Here is a 16,617-nt window from a genome sequence, read left to right on the forward strand (position 1 = left end):
AGACACGGGGAGAACGTGCAAACTCCACACAGACAGTGACCTGAGCCGGGAATCGAACCCAGGTCCCTGGAGCTGTGAGGCAGCAGTGCTAACCACTGTGCCACTATGCCGTTACCTATCCTCCTGCTCACACGTGGGCAGAAGGTTAAAGGAAGTCTGGGAACAGCCGAGGTACCCTGAACTCGAGCAAGAAGTGATGTACAGTCCAGACAAATGAAAAATCCTCAAAATCACCCCTATAAAATGTTGATATGCTCTCCCCCCCCCCCCCCCCCCCGGTTTTCACCAGAAGTGTTATTTTAAGAGCCAAAAGTGAGGGGGGAGATTTAGACAATGTAGATAAAGTTAAAGTTTATTTATTAGTCACGTCAGGTTTACATTAACACTGCTATGAAATTACTGTGAAATTCCCCTAGTTGCCACACTTCGATGCCTGTTCGGGTCAATGCACCCAACCAGCAGGTCTTTCAGAATGTGGGAGGAAACGGGAGCACCCGGAGGAAACCCACGCAGACACGGGGAGAACGTGCAAACTCCACACAGACAGTGACCCAAGCCGGGAATCGAACCCGGGTCCCTGGCACTGTGAAGCAGCAGTGCTAACCACTGTGCCGCCGCGCCATCCCCGTAAATGTTCTCTTACGCAGCCCCCAACAGTTGCAGAGCATTGATTCGACAGCCGATGGGATGAAGACAATGGCAATTCTATTATCAATGCTCTGAAGCAAAATGTATGTCGCCGGGCAATATAAAAACCACGCCCACAGTAATGAAAGATTGAAGAAACCTCTGGTTCTTCCACACAGGTTCAGCAACGCAGACAAGAACTGGAGCAAGTACTGGGAATCCGCATCACCTAAGACAACAATTGTGCCTCCCTTCCAAAGAACTGGAACTCGACACTCACCTTACTTGCACTGCGCCTTCGATGTCAGAGAACCACACCTGGTTGGATTATAGATCACAAGCAGGGAGATCATTCTTTGCTGGGGACGTGCTAGCAATATGGTTTTTTTAAATATATATATATATATAGAAGTCTCAACTTAAAAAAAAACACAATATAAAAATTTGACAATCTATCGGTAACATCCCCGCCCCCTCCTGCTGCAGTAGAGGCGGAGAGAGATACAGTCTCGACAGATAATCTTTTAAAAGCCATTGCTCAACCCCAACCTTTGGTAATTTATTAACTCCAGCAACTTAATTTGATTGAAAGGCCTCTGGCAAGGCCCAAATCTGCCATTAGATATGCACTTTTTGTTGTGTTGAAAAGATTGCACAACTGAGTGACTTATCAGAAGCCCACGAATAGCCTGATAGCATCCAAACTTCACTAATTCGTCACTCCCTTTAAGGATCATAGTGACCTCCCAGGCCAGTGAAGGCTGCCACTTATAAAATATTATCCCTGATAGCTGCAGTCTCACAGGAACAAAAGCCATTTTTATTCATGTAAGCACTTAAAAAACAAGTTAGGCCCAGAACTTGCTGATTGCACTCATGGCGTTTGAACATGTTTTGCGTTTATAAATTAATAGGAACGTTGTAATTTTGAGGCCACGTGAGAAGAACGAAAAGCAGAAGTAGACTATACGGACTGTCGAACCAACTCTGCCATTCAATATGATCATGGCCGATCTTGGGCTTCGACTCCACTTTCCTGCCCTCTCCCCATATCCCTTGATTCCCTAATAGACCAAAAATCTGTCTATCTCAGCCTTAAATATATTCAGTGCTGGTGAATACACAACCCTACCCTCAGGTATAGAATCCCCACAGTGCAGAGGGAGACCATTCGGCCATCGAGCCTGCACTGACAACATTCCTACCCAGGTACATAACCTTACATATTTACCCTGCTAATCCTCCTGACACTAAGGGGCAATTTAGCATGGCCAGTCAACCTAACCCACACATCTTTGGAGTGCGGGAGGAAACTGGAGCACCCGGAGGAAACCCACGCAGACATGGGATAGAGTGAATACATTTTGTTTAGTCTCAATCCTAAATAATCAGCCCCTTATCCTGGAACTGTGCCCCCTTGTTCTGAATTCCCAAGCCTGGGGAAACAACCTCTGTGTCAAGCCCACATTACAATGTATCTGCCCATCAAAAGTCTCGCAAAGTTTGACCTTGCTGTGAAAGACTGCAGCTAAGTGTGGATGAAATATTTTTTCTATCTTCTGGTTGGTATGGGAGCATTTGATCTTGGTCATGCAATGTCACAGCCTGGGTAACCCTTTGCAAAACCCAAATTCTCTCCTGTTCTCCAATTTTAATTAGTTCAGCCTTTCAAAAGATAGATCATTAAACTGGAATTGGAACTGAATATCACAGCTAGAAATCAAGGAGCCAACTAGTGCACTGCTTGAAGAATTACTTCAATCTGTACCAACATGTATTCCATCACATGGAGCACTGCCCTGATCAGATTAGTGATAGATGGACATTACCCAGTTTGTCCCCTTGCAGTGTCGCTCCAGATTACATCACTTTCAGGAAAGCACATTATAGTGTCTAGAAGTCAGTATAAAGGTCTGCCTTTTCTTTAGCAATATCCTGTGGACTGATTCTTACGACGATATTTCTTTGTGTTTAAAACATTCACATTGCATGTAAAAATCTAAACTTGTGCCATTGCGTCCAACCCAAAGAGGGGACCGGTACTAGAGATTGCTCGGATAGCTGACGTGGAAAAGGAAGTTGTTTTTAGTCACTTTCCTGTTTGTGCATATTGTGGGAATCAAAATGAACTCTTGGTTGCGTGGTGGACCATTTTGGGAAGTCCAGATGGAGGACAGATTAGGCCTCAAATGGAAAATACAACATCAGGTAATCCCATAAAGATAAACGGGCTATGTTTCTGACAAGTCACTCGGCAATCTTGAAGACAACTGCTGAGAGGAGAATCTCATTTGTTCAAGCAAACAAGCACAGATCTCTCCCAAAACACACATAGAATCTTAGAAATAAAAACTGCAGTTGCACTCAGTCTATATCCTCAGAAGTGCTTAATTCGCTCAAACCAATATTTTTTTATTGGGATTCAGTTTTTCTTTTAAAGTTGAACCAATGAAATACCAATGTTTCTTTATAAGACTGCTCACCACCAGTGTAAACTTAAACTTGAAACAGGCTGGGAGGGTAAAGTAGATGCTGTCAAAGTGTCACTGGGAGTGCAAGCTCTATAGCAACCCAATTGTAATAAACATTTAACTCGATTTTAGGACTGCAACTCAATTTCAAATTCATGTCCTGTTTTATGGTTCTGAATAATCATCAAAGTCAGTCAGATCTAGAGCCATATGGTAGATAACACAATTAAAATACACTAGCCAAAGCATTAATGCACAATAATGGGGACATTTACTATAGTAACAAAACCCTTTCCAAAAATCTGTGCTCTGAAACAAATTAATGCAAATCTGCACAAAGAGCTGGATCTGAGCAAATAATTAGAGGATTGTAATAGAAATACTGGATAAAAGCAAATTACTGCAGATGCTGGACTCTGAAACCAAAAGAGAAAATGCTGGAAAATCTCAGCAGGTCTGGCAGCATCTGCAGGGAGAGAAAAGAGCTGAGGTTTCGAGACCTTTTGTCAAAGCTTTGAGAAAGGGTCAGCTGGACTCAATGTCAGCTCTTTTCTCTGCTTACAGATCATAAAATCCCTACGGTGCAGGAGGAGGCCATCCGGCCCATCGAGCCTGCACCATCAACAATCCCACCCTATCCCCGTAACCCCTGCTAATCCCCTGTCACTAATGGTCAATTTAGCATGGCCAGTCAACCTAACCAGCACGTCTTTCGGACTGATGTTGCCAGACCGGCTGAGGTTTTCCAGCATTTTCTCTTTCAGTACGAGAAATACAGGTGGGCTCCAATTCCATCTTGGTGGAGTTTTTAAAAAGTTGGAGATTTTATTAATAATTGATTTCCTCACATATATTTAGAGAAAGAAGTTGCTTTCCTATAGCCTTGTACAATCGCTTTTTTAAAATATATATATAAAACGAAAATCATTTTCAAAGTTCAGGAAAATAAAAGTTTTTAAAGGACTGTTGAATATTTCAGGTAGAAGTTGCATTATTTTTAATTAAAACTGCTGAGTGCAAATTTAAATGTTAAATCTGAGTTACGGAGTTTGCAAAGCTTTAGCTTTAATGGTTTACAATAAATGACTGCTGTGCGAGTGTGAAATAGTTTAGAATGGATTTTGAAATGCCGAGAAATTGCTTGTGTGAGATTGTGATTAGTTAGGTGGCTGGGCGATAAAGGTATCAAAGTATTTGCACCAGGACAGAATGTCTCTTATTTAAAATAGTGTACCTTCAATGATCAGCGCAAAGTCATTAAAATGCATAATCGTACCTCGCCAATCCCAGGTCATACATCATCTCTGAAAGGACAATTTCCTGACTGGCAAACCGATGATAAAATTATACAGTCCAACCAGGATTCTGGCTAATCTAGTTTAAATTGGTCATCGGGCTTTTAATGCAACTTAGGTTCGCATTTTTGTTAAATGCCACTAAATGTAAATGTGTATCACGAGGCATTTCATTTGTCGGATGTAGGATTTGCAGTTTGTGGTGCATTATAGGCATCTCAGGAAATACGCGTGTTGTACACGATCCGAATAATGCTGTTTGCTTGTATTAGTTAATAAGCTACTGATGTAGTCGTATCAGAAGCAGTCAGTACAATTCAATCATGGTCCAGCTTATCACACTATGTAATGGGATCTTTTTTCTAATTTAACATTTCCCTCCCCTGCTGATTGCTGTTCTGATAGCAACCTGCGGTTTGGTTTCCTTAGCCAGTGGCAACTCAAATGATCATTTTTATACCAGCCAAGACAGACAGTGTTGTCACTCACCGACTACCCTGTCCATCCTGCCCAACTCTAAACCTTCTCTCATCCGATGTATACACATTCAGCTACAGCAAAGTACAACCAAACAAGGACCAAATGGGAAATTGAAATTAATTTTACGAACACCATTCCAGTACAGGAAATGAAAAATTCTATAAAGTTGCATGTTAATTAGGTTAAAATAATCAAGCTGCCTTATCACCAAGCGTCCGTGATAATGAAAATACAGAATTAGACACTGAAATTTGTTCAGTCTTCCACTGAGCTGTACACTGGGTTCCAGAAATCCAATAATCCTGCCTTTGTGATCCTGCCAGGCTCATGTGAGTTTGTATTACACAAGAGGTAAAGCAGTTTGGCATTACCAAAGACAATTAACTTTTCCACTACTGAGGATGTCAGTAGATGAAACCTCCCCACTTCCCCGACACACACTGTTGTAATATGCACACTTAAAGCAAGAAAACTAGTCTGTACTGTACTGCACTGAACTGGAGAATCTGGGCACAGATTCCAAGTTGCATAAACCCATTCAGGTTCGCAGATGTCATCTTAAACTGGAATTGGGCCACTGCAGGACCATTGTTGAAAAACAAGTCAAATAGGCCCTTTTGCTCAAATCACCCTTGAAAGTAAATGAGACTCTAGGTATTGACTTAATAGGCTTTATGACTACCAGACTAGGCCTTTTTTTCAAACTTACGGAGTAGGAAGCACACTGCGGTGCAGTTAAAAGCATAGACTCTTCATCGTATTCAGGTTGACTTTTGAGTGCACTAGTTCAGGATTTAACTCAATTTAAATATTTGCAGACAGTGAAGCAAGCATACGTTGTCCAATTTTGTAAATGCATTATAAACCTACTAGCATTATGGCATTTTAGTAATTAGGTACTGTACGACAGTGTAGTAATTCCCAGGCTGAATAATTAGGCAACATGATAGATGGATGAGGTGAACCAATAGGCCATAAGCAATAAGGCAAACAGTATGTGGCTCGTTTCCCAGTATTAAGAGTTGAAATTAAAATGCAATTGCCTTTGGAGATACTGGGATTCAAGCTATGTGCTCTGGACACTCAAAACTAAAAATATAAGAATATGTCTGATTGGAAAATGACATGAGAGAAATTCTTCCTGTTGTACATAGCATGCAACCGATTGCGTAACAACTATTAAGTGACGCTTTTACACGTTTATATTTACAGATTTTTAAGATGTTCTGATGCTTTTATATTAAATGCAATGGTGTGCAGGACCAAGGTACCATGTGGATATTTATAGAGAACACCTGTATTAGTTAGGTACTGGACTCGGTTTTTAAGTAAGTGAAATGGTGTTCAAGGGTTGCATTTTATGCTGCATACGTTTAGTTCATTTTGATACTGTTTTGAAAATTGCACAGCTTTGTAACAAGGGGCGGTTTAGCCATCTTCTATTCCAAGGGCTCATGGTTCCCTGTGACCAAGGCTGCCAGGTTCCAATTTTACAATTATATTATGCAGCAGTTTCAGTAAAGCACCAAATACTGTATTACCAGTTGACGGGTTGCACTCCATTGAAGGATGCGTGGGAACTCCGAAGCACTTAACGGGAAGCGAACATAAGAAAAATACAGAATGTTGCTGGTTTATAGGAACGCATCAGAATGAAGTTGCAGCATGAAAAGTATCAGATCCATTGTATAGGCATTGCTCGACAGGTACAGAAATGCTTATTTCTTATATACATTGTAATTTGGTTCTCTTCCATTTGGGACCACATTTGTACCAGAGCCAGTATACAATCATGTGCAAGTCCCCCTGTAGAGGTTTTTGCATTGAAAATAAACCAAAACAAAGCTGATCTCTGCTGTATTTATTTCAAAACTGCTATTTTTGGAGGGGGTGGAGCAGAATTGGATGAAACAGATAGTAGTAATTTCTGCAGAGATTCTCCTACGCCAACGAGCGACAATCCTAGTGTTTCTTATAATAAAGAACTGCACAGCACAGGAACAGGCCCTTCGGCCCTCCAAGCCTGCGCCGATCATGATGCCTGCCTGAACTAAAACCGTATGCACTTACGGAGTCCGTATCCCTTCCATTCCCATCCTATTCACGTATTCATCCAGTTGCCCCTTAAATGCCGCTGTCATACCTGCTCCCACCACCTCCCCGGGCAGGGCGTTCCAGATATTCACCACCCCGTGTAAAAAGCCTGCCTTACACATCTCCTCTAAACTTTTCCCCACGCACCTTAAACCCATGTCCCCTAGTACTTGACTTTTCTACCCTATGAAAGAACATCTGACTATCCACTCTGTCCATGCCACTCAAGCTTGTAAACCTCTATCAGGTCACCCCTTAACCTCCGTGGATGATGGAAGATGTCTAATTCCTGCAGAAAGTCTGCTTCACAAAAACTATTTTAACTTGCATTTTTAAAAATTGCAACAATGAATAATATTGGATGCAAAGTATCCAGAGCCTTACTGTTCCATTCAGCTTTGGCAGTTCAGTGGTCATCTGACAGAACACTCTTATTGCCATTCGCCCGACTAAACCATTTTGAGAAAAGTCAGGGTTCATGGGTGAAAAAATATTTTTTCAATGCTTTATAAAAATCACAATAACCAGCAGATTTTAGAAAGTGGGAGAGAAAAGATAGAATCATAGAATCTACACTGCAGAAGGAGGCCATTTGGCCCATCGGGCCTGCACCGACAACAATCCCACTCAGGTCCTATCCCCGTAACCCCACATATTTACCCTCCTAATCCCCCTGACACTAAGGGGCAATTTATCATGGCCAATCAACCTAACCCTCACATCTTTGGACTGTGGGAGGAAATCAGAGCATCCAGAGGAAACCTACGCAGACATGGGGAGAACGTGCAAACTCCACAGAGAGTCATCCAAGGCCAGAATTAAACCCGGGTCCCTGGCACTGTGAGGCAGCAATACTAACCACTGTGCCACCGTTTAACAGATAAATCTGTTAAACTTCCTTCAAGCCTACAACCTCTAAAATTTGTCCTCCAGGTCCAGTCCAGATACACTAGTTCCTGGCAAGTACCTAAGAAAGATCTCTGCAACTCGTTGTAGAAGCAGGAGTAAGCCATTTGGCACTTCCAGCCTGCTCAGTGATTCATTTTGATCATCAAATTCAATATCCTGATCCCGCCTTCCCCCCAATATCCCTTGATCCCTTTAGCCCCAAGAACTATATCTAATTTCTTCTTGAAATCACAATGACCACATAGTCACCATTAACACACTTAATAACAGTCTCGTGTTTCATGAACATTTATTAAAGACAGGAAAGTTTACAATGATCAGATATTTTCAAACACTAAAATCTGCCAAAAGCCTGCTTACAACCACCTCATCACTGCATGCATTTACTTCCAAAGCTTCTTGATGCTCATATTCTTTTCACTGTCCTTCTGCATAACCTGCAATGACAGAATAAGATTTGCTGGTAAACAGGGTTTGATAATCATGAACTGCAGAGCCTAACTAATTGACCAACAAAGCAACCTTGATTGAATTAATCCTTATAGATACTAATGTATTCTAAAAACAGACTTGGAACAATTGCTTTAGTATTGGAAAAAAAATACACATGACAACTGTGGCCACGGGTCAGTTTCATTAATCGTGCAGCGGCCTCCAAGGCATGGGAAAGTCTTCCACTAGTCACTAATCAAAGTCTTCCTCACTCCTATCCATTAGGTCAGATAATGTATTTCAGCAGAGCACCAGGCATAGAATCATCCTGCTCAGCTTTTGTTCCTGACACTTGTACAGGAGAAATTAGAATGAAAAATGAAGAGGAAGAAAACACTCCCTTCTTAATCCCGAAAAGTGCAACACATGGAGAGGAATTTTCTTGAAAGACAGGAAATAAAGAGTTTGTTGCTCCGATTGAAGAGCTGAAAACATGCATCGCAGGCGTAGTGCTGGAGCCACTTTTACTCATATCCATCAGTGTGTGTGTGAGAGAGAGTGAGAGAGAGAGAGCGCAAGGGAATGAATATCAGCAAAACAGACAAGTAGAAGCTGCAATTTAAATGTAGGAAAGTGGGAGATAAAGGAGGAACTATATGCAATGGAAAGATACCCGATTATATGGATGAAAGAGTCTAGGGGTTCAAATTCCCTGATTATGCAGGCAAATATATAACCAAATAAAAAGGCCAACTTCTTAGATTTTCTAAATAGGGTTATGAGAACACAAGAATAAATAAGTCAAAAAAGAACTTGCATGAAACACTGATTTGACCTTGGCTAGAGCAGCTTCAGATGTACCACGATAAACATATAAAGTCATGCAATATAGATTCACCAGGATGATGGTCATTATGAGGTTGGATTAGATATTAGGATTATTTTTCAACAGGGAAGGTTAAGATGATCTAATAATCATCATAAACATTATTTAAGGTTTTGATAAAGTGAATAGTAGGACTATTCTGGTTCGGAGTCACTGGTGAGGGGATTCTCTATTTAAAAGAGTCACTTGGATACAACAACGCACAGCTTTTGAAAATGCCTCACACAGGAAACTATCGCTAAAAGCAAGCAGCCACCCCTTGATGATGCATTCAATTCATGCATTTTTTATATTAATTTGTGGGACATGGGCGTCGCTGGCTGGCCAGCATTTATTGCCCATCACCAGTTATCTGAGGGCAGTCGAGAGTGAACCAATTGCTGTGGCTCTGGAGTCACATGTAGGCCAGACCAGATAAGGACGACAGATTTCCTTCACTAAAGGACATTAGTAAACCAGATGGGTTTTTTCGACAATCGATAATGGTTTCATCGTTACCAGTAGATTAATTCCAGATTTTTTTTAAAATTGAATTTAAATTCCACCATCCGCCACAGTAGGATTTGAAACCAGGGTTCCCAGAAAATTAGCTGAATTTCTGGATTAATAGTCTGGCGATAATATCACTAGGCCACTGCCTGCCCTTGTTCAAGATTGCATGGCAATCTTAAAAGGACCTTGAAGTGCAAGAAACAGGGTGTGCACAGTTAAGAGACATTAGGAAGAACATTGCTTGAATGAGGAGATGTTTGGAGAAATTTCATTACAAGGAGTGATTCTGGTACACGGAGTACTCTGCCATATGGAGCAGTTTCAAATTAAATAGTTTTGTGATAAAGTTTATGGATTTCATATGGGACATAATTTGCAACATATTGTTTTTGGTGAAGTAAAATGATTATCAGGTAAGTTTTGTACAATGTTTACAGTATCTCACCTTGGCCACTGCCATTTCAAAGTCTTCTTGTGTGACATGAACTCTTCTTTCTCTTAAGGCATACATGCCAGCTTCTGTGCAAACTCCCTGCAGAATAAAAGCATATCTCAAAACCTGACCCAACTAATACTGCAGACAATAAATCACACCAGTGCCAATATGATGTATGTACTCTATGTTGTGTTGGAAGTTTAATGACCTATAGCATAGCTCCAACAGAGCTATATGTTACATATCTAACATCCAGTCAGATGTACCATGTGGCAAATTAACAAATGGGCAGCAACCAAAACAGAAAATGCTGGAAAATCTCAGCAGGTCTGGCAGCATCTGTGAGGAAAAAGAGCTGACATTTCGAGTTCAGATGACCCTTTTTCAAATGGGCAGCAAGTTGTACAAGGCAATTAATTTTTCACAATAAAATGAATCTTAGTGAAGAACGTGACAATTAAAAAGGGGCTTTTTTAAGCAAAGAGGCACCATTGTTTTGAATAATTTGGCTCAATACGCTCATACAAGTATCTAAATTTCTAATAGCTTTCTGCTTTATTACTTGGTTGGAGTAGCTCCAAATGTTAGGAAAGACTCTTATTGTGTGTGGTGCACAAGATTTCATCGACACAGCCAGATTTAGAAAAAAAAAACGTCATGGCCTTGGCAGTGGTGCAATTTCCAATCACGCATACAGCAGAATTGTGCCTGGACCACACTCTCACCTTAACCTCTGCACCTGATGCGCCTGGCATCAGCTCAGCAATCTTGCGCAGATTGATACCACGTGTTAAGTTCATCTTGCGAGAATGAATCTTCAGAATGTCAAGACGAGCCTGAGGAAGCAAAAACAACATTCTCACTAAGCAAAGCAGTTCGGGCTTGTGCATGCTATTGAAAATGTGTTGATGATGAAGTGGTTTGCCTTTTATGAGAAGCAGTCTATTGTATTGGATTTGCATCACTCGAAGCCAAGTCTGGGAAGACTTGGCTTTTAAGTAGAACAACTTTAGTAACTGGCCGCATCGGATTTCACAAGTCACTGTGTCAAAGTGCCAATGCCAACTCATAACTTATGTTGTTGCAGCTTTGAAACATCATGTTTAAGAGCAGCATCCATTTAATTAAATAGTTTGAAGCAATAAAGAAACTACACCAAACTTTCTTAAATAGGACATGGTTCCTTTAATAAATGATGGTTCCTAAAGCTGGCTAGGGAATTTACTATTTTACCTTGATGAGAACAGCAAAATGAATGTCAATGTCTCAACACAAATCAGAAAAGGAGTATAGACCCAGGATATCATCTGCAACTAATTAATAGACCAGGGCCAAAACAGATGCAGAATTTCCATCTACAAACAAACGTTGAATTATTGGCAAACATAAAAAGCAGATAGCTTTCCAAAGAATGTTTTTTTTTGACTAAAACGCGGATGATACGAGGCAAATTTAGATTTCATCATGAAATAACATGTTAAAAAAAAACCAGTGTGGACACTCGCACGATTTATTTCCAAACTCACCTCTTCATTTGGAGGAGGGAATTCAATTTTCCTGTCAATTCGTCCTGGTCGCAGCAAAGCAGGATCCAGGATGTCAATTCTGTTGGTTGCCATAATTACCTGTGCCAAACATGGGAAAAGCTGGAATCAGTGGTATACAGAGCCAACGTAATTTAGAATTTTGTTCGAGACGCACACAGATTATTTTCATTTCTTCCTGGCCTCACAGCAACCACATATTTATTCCTCTAACTCTCTGTTCAATCAATCAGAGCGGTTTCTCCCATTGCCAAAACAAATGCCAGTGCAGCTCAAACTCCAATGCCTGTACAAAGGGACATACTTCTCTACATAAGCAGCCATGGCCTGATGTACAGAAGACAGCCTCCAATGAACACATTCTTGACATTTAATTATTTTTTCCCAGCAATAGTGGGATGTGGGGAAAAGAGAAGCTCGCCTACATGAATAGGTTTCAAAGAGTCTCTTCCTCGTCTTTTTTCTTATTCATTCATGGGACATGGGCGTCGCTGGCTGGGCCAGCATTTGTTGCCCATTCCTAGTTGCCTTGGAGGGCAGTTGGGAGTCAACCACATTGCTGTGGCTCTGGAGTCACATGTAGGCCAGACCAGGTAAGGACGGCAGATTTCCTTCCCTTCCAGCAATTGAGCGACCATGTTTTAATGCACATCGTTAGTTTGTGTATACAACAAAAACTGTACCTTAATATTCTTAGTGGCCTCAAACCCATCAAGCTGGTTGAGAAGTTCCAACATTGTGCGCTGCACTTCACTGTCACCACCAGAGCCACCCTCCAATCGCGAAGAACCAATCGAGTCAATTTCATCCATGAAGATAATAGATGGAGCGTGCTCTCTGGCCATCACAAACAGCTCACGCACCATACGGGCACCTACAAAAAGTAAGGTAGTTTTACAAAAAGGCAGATTCAGTATAATTGGTCTGAACTACAAACTCTTGTACACCTGTAGGTGGCCAGTCTTTATTAAAAATGCATACCTACACACACGGCCCACAGGTTACCGCTTGCTAGGCCTGTACTGGTTACATAAAAATTGTCAACTATTCAGTGATGTTGTTTGTCTGTTAAATACAAACATTATCCTGCCCAGTTTCCACGATTTGGGAAAGAGGAGAATGAATCGAGCCACCCTGCCCAATCCACATCTGTTCTAAACTAAAATAAGCTTCAAAGTCATGATCTTATTTTAGAGCTCAGACGTCTGCCAACTGATCTTTTTGCTCAGATTGAAGACTAACTTTCCAAATGGTTGAGAGGTAACTGCAACAATGTAGTGACACTGGGGATGTCAGACCAGCACAGCATCAAACTTTAACAGAAATAGCTCAAATAAATGCCTGTCCAACAGTTCCAAAACCCCAAAGTCCAAGATCATATTCCTTTATTTCCAATATCTGTTTATCAGCATGTTCTTTCTGTTACTGAATACCAGTATATTTTCTGCAATGACAGAACTGGCTCCTTTGGGTAGCTGGCATATTGGTCCCCGGAGGTGCTCCAATATTGGAGGACTCCTCCAGAGTGAGCTGATATTTGCAAGGTGTCACCCACACAAAACCATTGGATTAGAAGATCCCAGCCAAAGCAGTGATACACTACAATGGTTTCAATGCCTCCCCTGCTCAGGAAAGGAGGGGGATAAAAGTCCAGGGATTCTTACTCATGATCAATGTCCAGCAAAAATCCACAAAGTGTTAGTGTTTCAACATCAGGTGAAGAAATCAGGCTTGGCTTTGACATCCCCCTCTTTGTTGAGTAACCTAACGTGACCCAATACCTGGCCAGACACGTGAAAAACAAACACCTGGACATAGTGAACGGCTGCTGCTGATATTCTCAGCATGGATCCTTACTTAAGCAGACATGAAAAGGAACCGAAAAATGTTACAGCTTACAACTCACCCCCAAATGCAATCATAAGGATCAGCTATTATCCCAGATCTATGGTGAGTGAACTGATCCCAGCCAGGCTTTCAGAGGATACAAAAGCCCCGATGATCTGGCCTAAATTTAGTGTGGTGGTTTGGAACAGGTTAGCCTGGATTCCTACTCAATGCTCCTGCTGGAAAATGCTTGTGTGAATGTTGACTATGAAGACAGGGTCAGGCACTGTCAAGACTTGTATGAACAACAGGCAATTGACTGAGAATCCAGAGGACTGCCAATACGATTGGAACAAAACACAGGCACAAATATTCAACTCTATATAAAAAAAAGATAACCGGCTGAAGGATTGAAAGGGCTGGGAAGAGAAGAATAAACATAAATAGTGAATACATTCTGTTACTTATATAATGTACACAAGACAAATAGTCTTTGCCCAACCCAGCTTCTTCAAAACACACGAGTCAGAAGGGTCTGGGTTTATTCCAACTCCATGACTTGTGCATTTAAATCGAGGCCGGCATCGTCTGAGGAAGTGCTTACGTTGTCAGAGATGCCATCCTTCAGAAGAAACATTAAGCATTAGAGCTCTCAAACACATACCCTCGCCAATGAATTTCTGTACAAGTTCAGAGCCAGATACACGGATGAAGGTGCAGTCGGTGTGGTGGGCCACAGCTCTTGCTAGCAGTGTCTTCCCAGTGCCTGGAGGTCCATACAGCAGCACACCCTAAAATGTATCAAATATACAGATGAGATCTAATTAATGTCTACCAGGAAAACTCTAATCTTTATAACAGATTCTCTGCCAACTGCAATTGTGATTAAAGCCAGAGAATCTACAATGTTTCATCAGATACACAGAGGATTTAGCCCTGTCTGAAAAGGTGTGACAACAACATTTTCACAACATAAATTTCTAGAGCCTTTTGTAACCGAGGAACTAAATTACACCTTTTTTTTGAAAAGCACATGACTAACCAAAAGTAATCCTATACCAACATCATCTACTCAATGCAGCACAAACTACAAGTTTATTGCCATGGCCACCATTACCATTCACCTGAAGCACTGTGTGGAAAATAGAATAGTTTGCCAGCACTTTGAAAGTACTAAAAGCCTAAATATTAACCAGCACCATTCATGCACATAAAGTGAAAGATTAAAGGATATTCTTTTTTCCTGGTGTTCAATTAATTTACAATAAATTTACCGCAATTATTACTGATTTTTTCAACCAGAAAACTGGCAAACTTGTCAATTTAAAATTTCCTAAAATGTCGATCCTTTCTGACAAGAAGTAACAACTTGTATTCATACAGTGCCTTTAATATAATAAAATATCTCAAGGTGTTTAGAGTGATTTATTGCTTGAGAATGGCTTACAAGCGCAACTTACTGCCAACTATCAAGATTAAGGAGCTCCAGCAATAAACTGTAGAACATCAATACACAGTGCATTAAGTGATGAGACAAGGATCCTCTACACCAAAACTCCCTAACTCTTCTAGGCTCCCAACCTCCTCCTCAACATCGAGGGACAAGCGACTTCCCCATAGCAAGATTATTTTTAAATGAATTGTTGCTCCTTATTGACTCAAAAAGCAGAAACCACTTGATGTTTTTGGCCTTCCACAGAATCAGTCGGTCACAGAATATGCATTCTCTTGCCAGAGAAATTGGACCCAAAGTTGTGCAAAATTCTGGGAGATTCAGGATAAATCTACCACAAAGTTGAAATAAACAATCCATTCTCTTAATAACGGCATGTTGTTAAAGCCCTATAAATGAATCTTATTGGACAGGACATGATTGTGCATTGCGATGTTCCAGTAAAACACATAGCAACAAACCAAGAAGCCAAATCACTTATATTTCAACAGAAGAAATGTGCAAAACACAAGCGTTTCAAGACTTCCTTTACTGTAGCATACCAGAAAAAAGCCTGTAATTTAGCCTTGAAGACACAATTTCTGGCTTGGCAATAGCCTATTTTGTAGCACATTTAGCAGAGGAGTGCTGCCTCTGGAGACAACTTTCAAACACAAGTAGCTTTTGGCTCCCTGTCCCCATTCAAAGCAATTTATTCAGCTCTAATAAACGTGACACATTGTAATGCGTGGAAATTAAGAGAAGGTTGACGACAGTAGAGCCAAAGGATAGCTTGTTAGAATGTAAGGTTTTCAACAGGCTCGATCTTGAGAGATTCATTTCCAGTGAAGCTCAGATTTATTTTCCAAGTTTTTGGGAAAAAAAACAGGTGAAAAGCTAAACATGACTGTACTGCAAGAACTGAACATTTCCATTATCAGGTACACAGTGGGCTGGTACACTGAGTACTTGGATGTTACACAGATCAGTTGCCAGCCAGCACCTTTCACGCCAGCTGTTTTTTTAACAATCCAAACTACTTCCTATAATCGAGTAACCAATTATAGATTAGAAATCAGGAAAAGCAAATAACATTTTTAAAATTGAAATTCTATAATCTAGGAGGGACAGATATGAAAATTGACAGAAGGACAGAGCTTCAAGACAAATGCACAACTCAAACCGTGTACCTCAGAGGAAGTGAAAGGGTATTTAATTTTTACTGATCCATCAATAAATGTTACCAATTTATCAATAGATTTAGAGCCATTAACAAAGAACAAAGAAAATTACAGCACAGGAACAGGCCCTTTGGCCCTCCAAGCCTGCAAATACCATGCTGCCCGACTGAACTAAAACTTTCTGGGGACCATATTTCTCTATTTCCATACGATTCATGTATTTGTCAAGACGCCCCTTAGAAGTCACTATTGTATCTGCTTCCACTACCTTCCCGGCAACGAGTTCCAGGCACCCACCACCCTCTGGGTAAAAGAAAACTTGCCTCATACATCACCTTTAAACCTTGCCCCTCGCACCTTAAACCTATGCCCCCTAGTAATTGACTCTCCCACCCTGGGAAAAAGTTTCTGACTATCCACTCTGTCCATGCCCCTCAATCTTGTAGACTTCTATCAGGTCACCCCTCAACCTCCGTCGTTCCAGTGACAACAAACCAAGTTTCTCCAACCT

At 41.0% G+C, this 16,617-nt stretch overlaps 2 protein-coding genes across 7 annotated transcripts in view; one reads left to right on the plus strand and one right to left on the minus strand.

Annotated features, from left to right (window-relative positions):
- smarcd2 (SWI/SNF related BAF chromatin remodeling complex subunit D2) overlaps window positions 1–1,048 on the plus strand; it is a 63,181-nt gene extending 62,133 nt beyond the window's left edge. For both annotated transcript variants that reach the window (XM_078223893.1, XM_078223892.1), the window contains one exon: window positions 807–1,048. In XM_078223893.1, the coding sequence (XP_078080019.1) occupies window positions 807–860 (54 nt within the window). In that variant the 3' untranslated portion in view covers window positions 861–1,048. The remainder of the gene's footprint in view (window positions 1–806) is intronic.
- A 7,100-nt stretch (window positions 1,049–8,148) lies between these two features.
- The window catches only part of psmc5 (proteasome 26S subunit, ATPase 5), a 34,846-nt gene continuing 26,377 nt past the window's right edge, over window positions 8,149–16,617 (minus strand). For all 5 annotated transcript variants that reach the window (XM_078223894.1, XM_078223897.1, XM_078223898.1 and 2 more), the window contains 6 exons: window positions 14,158–14,284; window positions 12,350–12,540; window positions 11,649–11,747; window positions 10,848–10,958; window positions 10,132–10,218; window positions 8,149–8,313 (listed from right to left, as the gene is read on the minus strand). In XM_078223894.1, coding sequence (XP_078080020.1) covers window positions 8,260–8,313; window positions 10,132–10,218; window positions 10,848–10,958; window positions 11,649–11,747; window positions 12,350–12,540; window positions 14,158–14,284 — 669 coding nt within the window. In that variant the 3' untranslated portion in view covers window positions 8,149–8,259. The remainder of the gene's footprint in view (window positions 8,314–10,131; window positions 10,219–10,847; window positions 10,959–11,648; window positions 11,748–12,349; window positions 12,541–14,157; window positions 14,285–16,617) is intronic.

This window comes from Mustelus asterias, chromosome 11 (genome assembly GCF_964213995.1).
Source record: "Mustelus asterias chromosome 11, sMusAst1.hap1.1, whole genome shotgun sequence".
NCBI lineage: Eukaryota > Metazoa > Chordata > Chondrichthyes > Carcharhiniformes > Triakidae > Mustelus > Mustelus asterias.